Genomic DNA, 15,598 nt, shown 5'->3' with positions numbered 1-15,598 from the left:
CTTGCTGAAGCCCATTACGCATTTGAACCTTCTAACTTCTGCAATGAAGTCCTTTGACAACAGCGTCATTCCCCATCCATCTTGTGTGCTACCTGCCAATTTTGCAATCTCAATCTAAGATTTTGCCCTGTAACAAATGAATAAAAATTGCAGAAAAATCTGCTTTTCGTTTAGTTAACACTTATTTGTTGTCAATGTCTGAATAAACAGTTGACAGAGAAAGGGAGAGATCTCTATCAAAAAACCATTGTTCCAGCCGCTTCTATTGGGGTCTGATAAAAGGCCTATAGGAGTCAATAGGAATCTATTTTTCCATTGACTTTAGTGGGTTTGAATCTGATCCTTTATGTCTGAGAAAACTCACAACCTGCATCTCACATCTCCAACTAGTCCTCCAATAAAGTCAGCAGAGACTAGATGTGACATTCCTGACACTTCTGAGGTAAGAGGGGAAAAAAACCTTTAAACCTGAACAATGAACCTTTCAGGCCTTTGTTTTATAAGAAAACGAGAAAAGATACACAACCTCTCTTTTTTTTTTGTAGGTCACCTTTAAGGGCAAATTCCAACTTCCATTCTCAGCCTTCTTTTTACAATGCTTTCCCGAACAATTTTGGAGAGAAATTTTATAAGCTTGGTGACAGTCCAAATGGGATTTGGAGAGCTTCAGGAAAACTAGTTGAACCATTTTTGAGTTATTTGAGAATGAAAAAACTCACCTCCATATATTCCAATCAGAAATTTTGAACTCAGATAACTTTAAAATAGTTAAAACTACAAGTCTTGAATTTATCTTGTTTTTGCACCTTTCCAAGAGACTTAAAAAACAGCAAAAGAGCTAACACATTGTGCAAGGAATGCTGATATTTGAATCCTTAATTAATACTAGACTTTACTGTTTTTCAAAATATCTTTGTCATACATTTATACATATCTGTGGCAGTATATAAACACACATACCTAAATGTGCATGCATATAGAGGGAGACTTAGTTGGCCCTTATGTCATTCCCAATGGGAAAAGGGTAGCAGGAACTGTTTAAAAGTAGCTCTTCTGCACCATCCCACTGCAACCATGACTTCCTGGCACTTCTACCATCTGCTGCACAGCTCAGTACAATGCATGGGTACACACTATCTGTAGAGTCCCCCTCCATCCAGTGTCCCTTATGCAATAGACTAGAGTCAATTCTGCAGCCTTAGGGGACCTCTATGGCCATGGAAGAGGAGGTTAAAGTTGGCCCTTATGAAGTTTGTAAGCTCTGCAAGAGTAGAGTTTGTAATCTGTTAAATTTATAAACACAGAGCTGGGACAAAGCATCATTTATAGGCTGCACAAATTCAACAAAAAAAGACCTGAAAATCTTTCTTCTATTGAAATCTAATTTCTCCCCTGCCATCTGAATCTATTAAAATATTTCTGTATCAAAAACTTTGTGTTGAAGTTTTACTGTACTGAATTCTTAATGAATTATATTATCACTGCATTGCACCTGTGATGCATATATGCCCATCATATCTTTTCCCAGGGGAATATTTCTAAATAGACATTAATTACAACAGAATCTTAGTGATAGGGCTCTTTTAATGTAAAGATAAACATAAAAGTTTTTTTTAAAAAAATGAATTTCATTAGAGGAACCCGACTCATGACTTTGCATTACTGGACATTTCTTGTTAGCGGGAAACTTGTTTAACTGATAGAAAACTGAAGAATTAACCATGTAAGGAGCAAGGAAAGAGATATGTTTAATGAAACAGTCAGTGGTTCTGACACCTGCTTGAAAATCTCATGAAAAGATAAAGACTAAAATGTAGTGTAACTGTACATTTTTGCCTCCATTACTATAAATGAACTTTAGAAATCCATAAAGAAATTCATATGTAAAGAGGCAATTATTAATCAGAGTGAAACAGCCATTTCTGAATAGCCTATTACTCAAGTTTCAGCTATACTACTGAGCACAGGATAAAATGGTCAGAAAGCCTGAAAAAATGTCTTGCAGTCTGGGCATTTCTGTGTCTATCATGTGAATAGTCTCATTATAAATTAATAGGTAATTAAAGAAATTTTCTTTATATAAGCTCAGATCTTATGTAAGTAATAGTTGCTTGGTTTCACTTTACACTGTGGTGGTCCCAGACTGACATGGTGATACTGAAACCATGCTAGACGTGGTTGCAGAGTGAGCATGCAGAATCAATCCCCAAAGTGTTTTTTCCTTATCTGTGCACATTACAAGGCAATATATATATAAAAAAAATCTCAAACAACGGTGATGGGTGAGCATGTTGACTGTGATAAAATGCGTGCAAAGTATACCTCAGAAACACTATAGGTGGATGAGCACGAAGGGAGCCGAGCCTGGTTGTGCAACGGGGAAAAGAAAACATTGTTAAAAAGGAAATGGTGGCACAGTAAGGGTCTCGGAAGGTTTCTGAATAGGTGGTTCCAGCACTGAGACATTAGCAGGGGGTTCATTTAGTTTCTGAGACCAGATACTTCTGTGTAAGAACGTCCCATAATTTAGTTATTTAGGCGGAAGCTTCTTTAAAAAAATTGTAAAATAATGGTTATAAACAGGAAATTTGAAGTAAGGATTCAATCTTTTCTCCCCCAGAGAGGTGGCAATGTGATAAGAATACCCTCATTAGGATATTCTGGAATGAGGTTTTCCAAATATCTCTCATTTAATCCTATAGGTTTTACTCTAGCTCTGCAAAGCTCACAATGTGGAACACATTAGAGACTCTCTCCTTTACTGTATACCTACTGATGTCATCTGGTAAGGCGCACAGTGTCAGTTTTTTGATATTGGAGTGATCTCTCTTCCATCCACTCCTCCAAAGAATGAGAAATCACTACCATTCGCAAAAGCTATGTCAGTTTAAATAAAATGCAGAAACAGTCTCAGTTTATTCACGGGAAACTTGGTTTTCCCAGTAATTTGAATCTCAAACCCCTTTCCCAGATGGTAAGTATTTCATTTTTCATATACAGCATAAGAATTCCAAGGGCTACGTTCTGTTCTTCCTTACACACCACGTCTTTGGTCATCAGTTAATTTGAATTTCAAGAAGTGTTGCAATGTGGTTTTCCCATTAAGTTATGCCAAGAACTGGATGTAAAGATCCAAAACAGTCAAATAAATAAAAAAAAAATCAAAGAAAAAAGAGAAGGTGGCTTCTACAAGTGAGTTAAAAATATCCTGTTTTGACTTTTATGAAAATCTGGATAAATGAGTGGCCTGATTTTCAGAAGAGCAGAGCATCCAAAATGCCAATTGATTTCAGTAGAATCAGTAAGTGTTCAGCACCTGTTAAAAATCAGACCAGATACATTAAAGATGATCTCAAGGAGAGTTTCTGTGTATGCTACTTGTTCTCATGGAGCACTTGCTGGCTTAGGTAGCTTGATGGAATGAACTGGCTTTCTTCAATATTAGGCATGTAGATCTCATGATTCCATCTACTTTTTTCTTCATCAATATGATAAAATATCCAATTCCAGAAAAATTCCCCCCTTCACGCTTAGCTATGTTCCCTTATGCCTTGATTACAGAATTCTACAGAGCTGCTCATGCATCACCAGAAATATTTTAAAATTCTGTCCAAAAACAATTTTGCTCCACTCTAGCATTCTGCATATCATGAATTTCCCTTGGTCTTCCTACATTCTATTACTAAGGAAATCCGTATGAATAAGGAATATTTTAAGTGTGCATGTCTGCCTGACACTTATTATCTCCACCTGATGTAATAATTCTTTGTGACAACACGGAGCAGCATGTTGTTTTGGAAAATGATTATGTCACAAAAAGAAAATAATGACTTCAGATGAATACAAACAGCAGAAGATGCACTCTGAAGAAGCAAAACATTCTTTTCCTACATCCTCTTTTTGCAAAAGGATTAGTCAAGAAACAAGTAAAAACAGGATACAAAGCAAGATTGTTTCTAAAAGGATTATTTTTCAAAGTTTTCCAAGAGATGTTGGGTGTCTTTTCATTTAATTATACAGCACGGTATTTCGTTATTCATACAGATTTTGATGAGCCACAATCAAGATTTCAATGTATATTTTTTTAGTCATAGTTTCCATATTTTGCTTTTGGAGGGTAGGAAGAAAGAAGATCCATTAGCTTCAGCTTAGTAAGTGAAGATCCAGAGAATGCAGTACTAAAAAGTAACTTCATAGCAGATGTTTTCAAACATCAGAAATGAAATAAACAGGAATAGCAGAATGAGGGGTTTTGGAAGTTTACTCATCAGGGCTGGAAAAGATCTCTTGGGTCATCCTATCTATTCTATTCCCCACACAACCGCAGGAGTTATAGTTGCATAGAGTCCAAGGCCAGAAGGGACCATTGCGATCATCCAGTCTGACTTCCTGTATAATACAGGCCATAGAAATTCCCCTCTTATCTCTATACTAAACCAGTGTGTGCTTTATTTAGTCTCTTCTTAAACATCTCTTGTGAGGTGACCTCCCTTGTCAAATTATCCTATGGCTTAATTGTCCTCACTCAGATATTTTTTCATCAATATATAATTTAAATTTCTGCCTTAGCTTCAGGCTCTTATTCCTCCTGACATTTAACCATATTAAAACATACTTATTCTTGTGTTATAACTTTTAAAATATTTAAAGTCAGCCAGTAATATTCCCTGTTCTAAAATGTATATGTTAACTTCCCTTCATCTCATTTTATGAATAATTTTTTCATGATTTTATTCAACCATGTTTAGATTCTCTTTAATTTACCCATGTCATTTTCTCACAGTGATGAGCTCTAAATTACAAAAAATGCTCCAAGTGTGGCCTTACCATGGCTTTAAGGAAAAGAACTATTATCTCCCTGCTCTCACATGATCCTCCATATACACATTCCAGAATAACTTCTGCTTTTTTTTGGAACAGGATCACACTGTGAGCTCATGTTTAATTTGCTGCACACTGATAAATTCCTGGATCCTTTCTGCATCACTGCTCTCTGACTAACCACATCCCATTTTGAATTTATGACTTGTACTAGATATCCTAAGGGCATTACTCTGCATTATCTACATGATATTTCAACCCATTTCTTCATTTTTCTTTAAACTCTCTTGATCATTCAGTAATTTCTCTCTAAAATCAATTGTGTTTCCATTCCCCTCCTAATTTGGTGTCATCTGTAAATGTGAATGGTGGACCTTTATGCATCTCCTTCCAGCTAAAGGGAGGAACTCTCCTCACTTCACATGACACCAAACAGCCCCTGCACATTGCTTGAGGTGAAGCTACCCAAAGTGTACTAAGAGTTGAGCTGTTTGTTATATCACAGACACTCAAATAAGGGGCTAAATCCTCAGTTGCTGAAAACTGGCCTAGTTTCAACTTTAACTGAGCTGTGCCCACTTACAGCAGCTAAGAACGTGACTCAAAGGCTGCATTAGTAACTTGCCATGAGCCTGATGCATAATATATATATTGCATCTGCTCTAGTCTTTATTAATGAGACAAGGTCAAAAGTGACTGAATGGCCTATAAATATAATCCTTCATCATAATCAAAAAAGGCAGCTTACTCAGATCAAGATGAAACACTGCATGTTGGGCCCCAAACCCTTATGGGGTACCATTCTATAGGAAAGATTTTGACAGCAGCCCAGGTTTAATTATAGAACATCCATGGGCGATATTTGGCATCCATGCTGCATTTGGACAACTCCTACCTTGATCCTAAAAAAGGGACTCTTTGATATGAAATACATGTTTGTCTAACCTGCACACAGAGGCTGATGGACACATTGTTTCAGGAAATTGTGTATGCAGAATTTCCATGTATTTTCAGATCTCCTTATGGAATTTAAATGTTCTCAGTATTTTTCTGAGGAATTTAAACAAATAAAAATAAAAATTCTAGCCTGTGTTACAAAGAAAATCTAAATACAAATTGATGCAGTGTTCTTTCTGAGTCTGCATGAATTGTCTCAGCCACCTCAGGTTATCAATTCTGAAAATGAATTATGAGCTTTAAAATATCACTGCTGTTAACTATTTCACTGTTGATCATTTGAGCAGCCAATGTGCTTTTATCCAGTGTAGCTGGATTCATCTGAAAGAACAAAAATAAGGCTGAAAATTCCAAAGTTGGAAATGATTAACTATTCTATTAAATATTTAATTTTATTTAACGAGAAAAGAGAAGATTTAAAGGTAACTGGAATATCTCTAGATGAAGAGAAATGGGAAGATATCGGATTGATGATCTCAAGGGGGAAAAGAAAGATCTCAATTCAGGATAATTTTTTTTTTGAAGAAAAGATACGACTGATTATATAAAATGTCATTTTAAAATGAAAACTAACCAACAAATATACAAATGTGTTTAATTTGCTAGTATTTGCATATATGTTTTGAGTTGATGTGCTTTAAAAATATCTGGCAGATTTCCAAACAATTTCAGCAGAATCTGGAGGAAAAAATTCCACAGAAACTGGCAAAGTTTACTACAGATTTCCAGTGGATCTTTTAATTAATGTGAAAGGCATGTATTTGAAAATCATTATTAATCAAAGGTTCCACCTTAATAGAGTGCAGAATTGTGCAATAGCAAGCCCTCTTAGTGAGAAATTAATGCTAATAGCTACTACCTATTCCCTGTCCCATACCATCATAGTCATGTGAGCAACTTTTATTTAAATCCCTTTCCAAAAACAGTGTGGAAAATATGAAAATTAATTTGAAAGTGCACTTATAAACTCTTCCCTCACAATTTTCTTTCCAGATGCACAGCATTTACTGAAGATTTTTGCCATTATTTGGTCTAAGCACTGACACTGGTCTCTTCTCCCTCAGAAAGCTGCCTCATGCAAAGCATCCATTATTATGGCACTCATCAGCATATATAATTAAGGTGGGGAAACTGGCTGCAGATTTTGCCCATTTAATATCTTTCTTGCCAATGATCAGAGTCATCAGAGGAAATTTAGGGGCATCTGTGGCATCTACAGTACATATCTGGGATCAGACTCTGCCCTATCTACTCATCTAAAATAACTGCCCTTCATATGGTACAGATCATGATGTGACAGGTAATATGGCATGGAAGAAGAGGGCAACTTTATATTAATCAGTCTCCCAATCTTGAGTTGTCTACTCAATCAATTCTCGAGATAGCTAAGATTACTGCAGATACATATTTTCACTTTGCACTTGTCTTTGTATGACATTTTGTGGGAGGATGTGTAGTCAAGTACAACTTTTGGTAGTATTCATTTTCAATATGCACTTTTTGCTAGCTATATGTTCACCCACTAATACTGTGGACTTGGGGTTGAGAATCCTAAAATAAAAGACCCATCCTCTGCCATTATCAAACCTAAGAAGTTCAATGTTTTACCAAATGAAAAAAAAAAAGGCATGCGCACAATTAGACTGTCTGCTTAGAAATGTATGCCAGTGAAATGACATGAGATCCAAAGTGCTCATCAAACTGATTTTACAGAAAGCTGCTGCCAACCAGCAGCTTAACATCTTTGTATCTCACTTGCAAGAGATTATGAGCTCAGGGATTGGATAATGAGCAGGGATTATCTTTATGTCTGATATTTAGCTGAAAATTGAAATGTTCAGATACACCAAAAATAATAGGTAAAATTATCAGTCTGAAGCTCTCCCTTCTCTTTCACAGCACCATATTGGATTTTGCATCAAAATGGTTATAACTGTAAAGCCAGCTGCCTCAGTGTATGGGAAACACAAACCAGGACAAGGAGCTACATATGATGTTTTGTGAAGAAGACTCATGCAACTGGTCTTTTTGCATAAACAAAGACATAATTTGCTATGCCTATCATGCTCATGTTCTTTCCTTATTTTCATATCATATTGCATGGTGCAATTTTCCCTTCAAATTCTATCATAAAGTCAAGAGGCGGGTCTGAAAAAGTCAAGACGACTTCTCTTTTAGGAATGAGGTACTGTCTGTAATGCTCTACTGGATACTTTGTTGTAGTTTTCTTTGGCTCTATTAACACTGAACACTCTTATAGAGGTGTCATGAATTATATGCTGGACACTAATCCTTATTTCATATGATTTTTTGCATTCTGAATGAGAATGTTTTAATTAGAACACAAATATGATAAAAATCTCAGAAGGTGCTGAATGTTTATTAAACGGATTCTACTAACTCCAAAGAAGCTGTGAAATTTGATTAACTGTGCATTCAACATGAAAATTTCTATTTTTTTCTTTAGATCAAATGAGGGCCCAAAGAATCTCAACAACAGAACTATATCTGAGCCAAGATTGCATCTGGATTACCTTAAACCAGCCCACAGTTTTCAGTTCAACTACAGCTTTTATTAGATATATGGCTGCCCTTCAAACCAGGGATACTTACTGGATTTACCGTATATACTCGTTCATTATCCCGTTCGTTTATAAGCTGACCCCCCAAGATGGATAGGTAAAAATAGTAAAAACTGTATAACCCTTTCAGAAACTGACCCTATATTTCAGGGGTTGGCAAACTTTGGCTCTCGGCAGGTCAGGGTAAGCTGCTGGTGGGTTGGGATGTTTTGTTTACCTGGAGTGTTCACAGGCACGGAGCCCCTCAGCTCCCAGTGGCTGCGGTTTGCCGGAATGGGAAACCGCGGCCACAGGGAATTGAGGCGCTCCAGGCCTGCAGACACTCCAACAATGTATTAGATATTTAATTCAATGATTTCATAGAGTTTAAAATTATCAAATTTTGGTGTAGACCCGTTTATAAGATGACTCTCGCTCTTTGATGTGTTGCTTTTTTACCAAAAATATTCGGCTTATGAACGAGTATATACAGTAATTTAACTATAATGTTCAGGAATGACCTACAAATACAATTTTGATTTTGGAAAGGGAGTTTTTGTTGTTGTTTAATCATTTGCTGCCATTAAAACCTGCCATAATATGGTCAAAATTAATTAAAAAGGCACTAGGGTTTTCTTTTAAACAAACCCACTAGGTCCATTAGAATTCTCTCATACATTACAATGAAACCCCAGCTAGAAAAGAAAGAAACACATAGGGAGAAAGAGAGAAAGGAAAAAGATGGAGATGAGAGGACAAAACCAATCAGATTTGGTGTTACCAACCAGCAGAAATTTAAAAATAAATAAATCACCGAGTGAAATCGTACATTTACTCGGAGAGAGCATCCTTTGACATTGCCTTCTAGGTGATCCCTGAGCTCCTCCAGCTTTCGATGGAGCTACATATAAACATCAGAAAATGAATTGAAAAAACAACCTGTTCTCTTTTCACTTTTTTTCTTTTTTCTTTCTTTCTTTTTATCTTTTTTAAAAAAACAAGATCATAGCATAACACATTTCTCACTGCCTTTGGCAAAACATTTCAAAATATCAAAGTTCTTTGCACAACAGAAATATACATGCTCAGTAAACTCTGAAGTTGGAAACCAGCTATTTTTCTTGATTAACAATGCTCTTTTTTTAGTATGGGAAAAATAAATACAAGTAAATGGACACATCATTCTAAAGGTATTTGCTTTCAGCAAGATTGTTTACATGTTTTATTTTTGGCAAGATAGTCTGTCAAAAATTGTCTAATCACAGAAAACGTCTTTGGGGTGAATTTTCAAACTTGGGGATCTCAGGTACAGTGTCCAATTCTATATTTAGATGTTCATATTGGACTCTTGTGCCTAAATTAGCATTTTAGGTGGCTAAGTTGAGCAGTCAGATACAGAACTGGAACTCTAAATTAGGTGTTCACATTTGAAAATTGAGCCCCATGTTTTTTTTTTAAATTGACATTTGAGCAACACTCATTAAAAAAAATGGAGTCCCAACCATAAAAGGCTTTCTTTTACTTAAATTATACATACATACATACATGTTACACATATGTATATGTATTAAGCACATACAGTTATAATGCAGGGTTCCACTCAAAAGCAGAAATCAGAGGTAGTTATATACATATGCAATTCCCACAGCACAGTAGAAACTGTGTTGCTCTCATGTTTTCCCCTTCTGTAAATTCATATTGTATTGCATTGTCTACAACTAAAACAACAGTGCATCATTAATGCATTTGCACTGTAACTGTAACCTCGTCCCAAAACTAAAGAAGAAACACTAAAACCTCACAGAGATTGACAATGAGGAATGCTACAGATGCCTCTAGGTATCACTGGCATTAACAAACAGAAACTGGTTTCTTTTTCTACACTGAAATAAATTTAAATGGTGTCATTACCGGAAATAGATGCATAATTAAACCTTCCCTTCCCCCTCTTTATGCTCAGTGAAATAACATTTTCACAGTGAGCTGCTGTATAGCAGTGTTAGAGAACAGAGAGGATGGCTTGTCCTGGAACAAAGGCAACACACAGACATATAAAAATAAAATAAAAAGCAAAAACCAAAAAGGCCAGAGAGGTGAGGAGATTGCAGAAGGAAAAAAAAGAAGCGTGCTTCATAAAGTGCTGAAAAGGAAATAAAGTGGAAAAAAGTGAAATATTAAAATGATTTTAAAAAAGCTATTGTTGGAGCTGAACCGTAACAGGATAGCCTATATTATGTGCCTTCAGCATTTTGATAAATTTGGATTATTTAGATATGTCTTTTAAATATAATAGCATTAGCAAGAATGTGCAATTAAAGAAACTTTAATGTGACACACTGTACAAGAGTGGGCACTTATTTAGATGCTCTTTATATTTACAAAGGTAAAGAAATGGCCTAATACTATTAGCTAAATGGTGGCTCCATTCGTACTAGGTACAGATGGATGGATCTCTCGCTCTCTCTCTCGTACACCTTTCTGATTTTCAAGCATATAAATACTAAATAAATTAATCAATTCTCATAACAATGATCTTTTCTAGAATTAATTTCAAACAATGAGAGCACTAAAACAACAATTTAATTACTCTTTAAAGGGGGAAACTGTATTCTGAAAAATGAATAAGTCTTTTTTATACATAACAGGCACTTAACACTCACTGAATGACAACAATCAGAGAAGCCGTGTAATCATGACCCCAAATTATAGGCACCTTAAGGAGGCTGTTGTTATTTCCTAGTTGGGGTGACATTCAAAGCTAACTACTTGGCAGCTTGCTTTCAGATGGTTCTTCTATGTGTAGCACAGAAACAAACAAAATGTGACCCACAGAGATAAAAATACTGAAATAAAAACAATGGGATGGTGAGAAATGGAAAAGCCCCCTCCCCCCTTCCCCACCCCTCCCCTCCAAAAGGAAAAGTGAAGGCTATAGAAGGAAACTTGCAAAATAAATGTTAGAAACATATTTACTTTGAGGGATCCAACTCTACTAGCAACTCCTTTGCTTTCATCCGGCCGTCTAATTTGCTACAATGGGGGAAAATGGGTAAAAAGACAGAAGAATAAAGAAAAAGTGAACTTAAAAAAATTTCCACACAATCAATTAGCAGTACATGCAAGACATTAATTTGACTCTCTGAGACATCTCTAGAGGACAAGGACACAGATTCTTGCTTCTGGAATAAGTGATGCTTTATCAAGTCATCTTAAACTTGGTTTTGTTGAGATTTTTTTTCTTTATATTACCAGTTTTGCACAATTTTGCATGCTGAAGTCACTATCTTCTTCGAGGATAAATATTACTTAGTATTTTGTGATTGTCTAGATTTGGTTCATAGAGAAAGTAAGGTCCTTACATACTGATAGAAAAAAAACCTGTATCTTTCACTCCAGTTAATGTTTTAATTTCGTGGTATAAACTGAAGTTAGAAGGTGTCAACCATATGATTAGAAACACAGATGTGCTGTAAATGGAACTATCAATCCTGACAAGTATCATTGCTGATACCTGACAGAATAAAATACAGCTGTCCATGACTCAGACATAGAAGTTTTAGCCACTGCCATTAAGATTCCCAATTAAACAATTGTGCTGCCCAACCAGAAAATTTTAATGCCAGACCAACATTAGATTTACTGTAGTACATATATTTTAACTCCATTCCCAACACCTCCGCCTGCCTTGTTCTTTTTCCAGCAATTACAGCAATCCTTTTCTAAATTATGTAGAGGATGGAAGAAACAAATGAAGTTGCTGCTCCAACCTTTCACATTGCTATTAACATGTAAACACAATTTTCAAATGCCAGATGAACTATGTCCTGAAAAAATCCATTTACAGTAAAAGTTTCATCCAGAACTGTTGAATCAACTAAAGAACTCTTTCTTTCTGAACTGAAATTAAAACTAAGCTAAATCATTTGAGGAGAGGCGAGAGGGAAGAGGAGAGAGACTTGGATAGCACAGGGGATACAGAGTTTTTCACCTCTTAGTGGCTGATCTGAATCTAGCCTGGGTTGGCAGTTGTTGCCACTTGATGTCTGTTCCATGTAAAATAAATTGTATCCACTACAAACTGGAGTGAGACACATCACAAATGGCATTAACTGGCATCCCTTTTAGTAATCTCAGAAGAGAAGCCAAAAACAGAATACGCCAGGGAAACTCAATTTCTTGCTCTGTGTTTGAGGTGATATTTCCAGGTCAGGGCTAAGGCACAATGGCAGGAATGCTGATGATGTGTTAACATGGGGGCTGGTCTACACTGAAAAGTTACACTGGCATAGCTACATCTCTCAGAGGTGTGAAAAATCCACACCCGAGAGACACAGAGCATGGCTATCCTTGCAGATGTAGAGCGCTTTGAATTAAACAAGCCTTTGTAGAGTGCAGTAGGGAAAGCGCTGCAATCTGTCCACACTGACAGCTACAAGTACACTGATGTGGCCACATTAGCAGCTCTTGCAATGGCCACAGAGAGCAGCGTATTGTGGTAGTTATCCCAGCATGCAAGTGGCTGCAATGTGCTTTTCAAATGGAGGTGGGGTGGAGTGTGACAGGGACTGTGTTGTGTGTATGTGGGGGGAGAGAGAGTGGGTTTTGGGGGGGCTGAGAGCATGTCAGCATGCTGTCTTGTAAATTCAGACAGCAGCAGACTCCCCCACCCCTCTGCCTCCCTCTCTCTCTCACACACACAGCATTCCACAGTAATGGTTGCTTTCTCTTGGAGCAGATAAGCCTGCCCGCTGTCAGAAACGGAGCTTTCTAAGGGCATATCTGCATTCCTACAGTGAATTCAAAACAATGAGAAGAGTGGCCACTTGACTTAAGGAGATTATGGGACATTTCTGGAGGCTGATCAGAGTGCAGGAATGCAACATCTCTTTCACACTGACGCCCAGGCATTTCAGCCAAGGTGCAACAAGCATTAATCTTCTTGCCGAAGTGGAGTATTAGGAGCGCTCTAGCCATGGAGTCAGAGTGCTCTACGTACTTTGCCAGCGTGGATGGGTAGTGAGCTAGGGTGCCCGGGGCTGCTTTAATGCGCTCTAACTCACAAGTGTAGCCAAGCCCAGAGTTAACCTGACCTAACTCTGGTTTAGACAACACTAGGATGATGGAAGAATTCTTCTATTGACCTAGCTACTGCCCCTCAGGGAGGTGGATTACCTACAGCAATGGCAGAACCCTTCTTGTTGCTATAGTAAGTGTCTACTCAGTGATACTCAATTAGATCTACCTGCAGGCCGATTTGAGAATTTTAACAAGAGGCGGGCCATTTGCACAGAAGGCTCACAAAAAAACCCAAACACCTCAGCTGTCAATAAACAAAGACCTTGATTGCAACATAAATATTAGTGTTTCTATCTTTTAACAAAGTTTATAAATCAAAATTGTTACCCGTATTTGTGGCAATCTCTAATGGGAGAGGTGACAGCGACGATCTCTGGCAAGGTTTGTAGGAGGTCAGGGCAGGGTGCATGCCCTGGTGAAGATGCTCATTTGTCAGGTGATTGCGGTGCTGGTTTTTTATAATGTTCATGGTAGAAAACCTAGATTTGCAGAAGTACGTTGAGCCAAACATTTTTAAAAGATAGATGGTTAGATTCTGGTTATTCTGAAACTGGTCAGCATATTGAGTCCAGGAACTACAAAGTCCCATTTCTCTGAATTTTGCCTTCAAGACATCTGAACTCTGGAGCCTTACAATTTCTAATTGAAAGGCATCTTCATAAATTGAATCAAGAATGTTCTTTGCTTCAGAAGGGCAAAGTCCATCAGCATAGACAACAAACAGATTACAAATAAATAAAAGCAAATCCTTTGGAATTTTAATATTCTTAAATTGCATTTTAAAATTTTTGATCAGATTGTTTAGGAATTCTTGCATCGTTGTCATCAAGGTTTCATCTGCAGCAACAACACATAATGTGGGAAAGTGCAACGTTTTTCCAGTTAAGTCTGTCTGAAAGATTTCAAGATTCTTCTGAAAGGCACACATTTTTTCAAACAGATTCCCTACACTCCTTGCACTGCCTTGGAGCTGCATGTTGAGGGGATTCAAGTGACCAGTAATATCGCACAGAAAAGCTACCTGTGACATAGAGGGGACATCATTAATATTGTTGGTATTGTGGTTTGAAATAAATTATATTATTTCTCTTTGAAGCGCACAAAACCTTTCTAACATACACACCCTAATTAGCCAGCGAACATCATTGTGCTGCAACATGTCACTGCATTTGGCTGAAACGTCTTGAAAGAAAGCTTTAAAAAGACAATGTTGCAAGCTAGAAGTTGAGCATATGTAGTTTACTAATCTCATCACAATACCCATTATTTTTTCCAAGTCCCCAGACAACTTACCACACAGTGTCCTAGTGAATGATCCGGTGACGTGTATTTAATGAAGGGTGTATCACTGCCAAATGCGAAGCAATGCCCTTCTCTTTCCCTGTCGTGGAGGGACTTCTGTCTGTAATAAGCAAGTTTACTTTGTGCAGATCTAAACCTTTTTTTTTTTTTTTTCAAAAAAAAAAACCTTTTGCCTTTGCAAAAATGATCACTCCTGTGGTGTAGGTTTCTGATGGTATTAAGCACAAAAATTCTTCCTTGAAAATTTCACCATTATAAAATCTAACAAACAGTGATACCTTGGCAATGTCACTTAAATCACTTGATTTGTCCACTGCAAGAGACATTTGGCATTTTTAAAATTGGAAGGCAGTGCTGACAGACAATCCTTGTAAATTACCTTCAATTTTCGCACTGCCATGGAATCAGACAGAGGAATTGGCTTTACACAGTTTACAATGTCATGTTCGTTTTTATTTCCAGAAAAAAGCTCCTCCAGTATGTCCAATGTGCACTTCTTCAGAAGCTTAGCATCCAGGAAAGGTTTTTTCTTTTTAGCTAGTACCCATATTATCCGAAGAGAAGCAGCCGTTGCTTTTTCCTGTACAGTTGCTGATGTTGTGAGAATGACACTTGAAGTGTCAGTGTACGAAGACTTCAGATTTTCAATTTTGTCACATCTTGCAACACTGCCAGGAGAATAGGCTGCGTTGAAGTTATTGTGCTTTGATTCAAAGTGACATCTCATGTTGATGACCTCACAGAAGATACAGTGGTTTGGCATATTAAACACAAAGATTTTGCATTTAAACAAGGTGGCATATTAAAAATAAAATCCTCTGTCCAGCTTGGGTTAAAAGTTCAGTTTTTGCTGTTGACTTTGTGACATTTACTCCCACTCA

The 15,598-nt window shown here is 37.1% G+C and overlaps 1 protein-coding gene across 23 annotated transcripts in view; it reads right to left on the bottom strand.

The window, feature by feature from the left end:
* GPHN (gephyrin) overlaps window positions 1-15,598 on the bottom strand; it is a 544,780-nt gene that overhangs the window by 140,761 nt on the left and 388,421 nt on the right. For 6 of the 23 annotated variants that reach the window (XM_038404449.2, XM_043517388.1, XM_043517393.1 and 3 more), the window contains one exon: window positions 11,313-11,369. The exons of the other annotated variants lie outside the window; for them this stretch is intronic. In XM_038404449.2, coding sequence (XP_038260377.1) covers window positions 11,313-11,369 — 57 coding nt within the window. The remainder of the gene's footprint in view (window positions 1-11,312; window positions 11,370-15,598) is intronic. 23 annotated transcript variants of the gene reach the window in all.

Source organism: Dermochelys coriacea, chromosome 6 (assembly GCF_009764565.3).
Source record: "Dermochelys coriacea isolate rDerCor1 chromosome 6, rDerCor1.pri.v4, whole genome shotgun sequence".
NCBI lineage: Eukaryota > Metazoa > Chordata > Testudines > Dermochelyidae > Dermochelys > Dermochelys coriacea.
The sequence above is the reverse complement of the archived record's forward strand: the minus strand, read 5'-3'. Positions and strand labels throughout refer to the sequence as shown.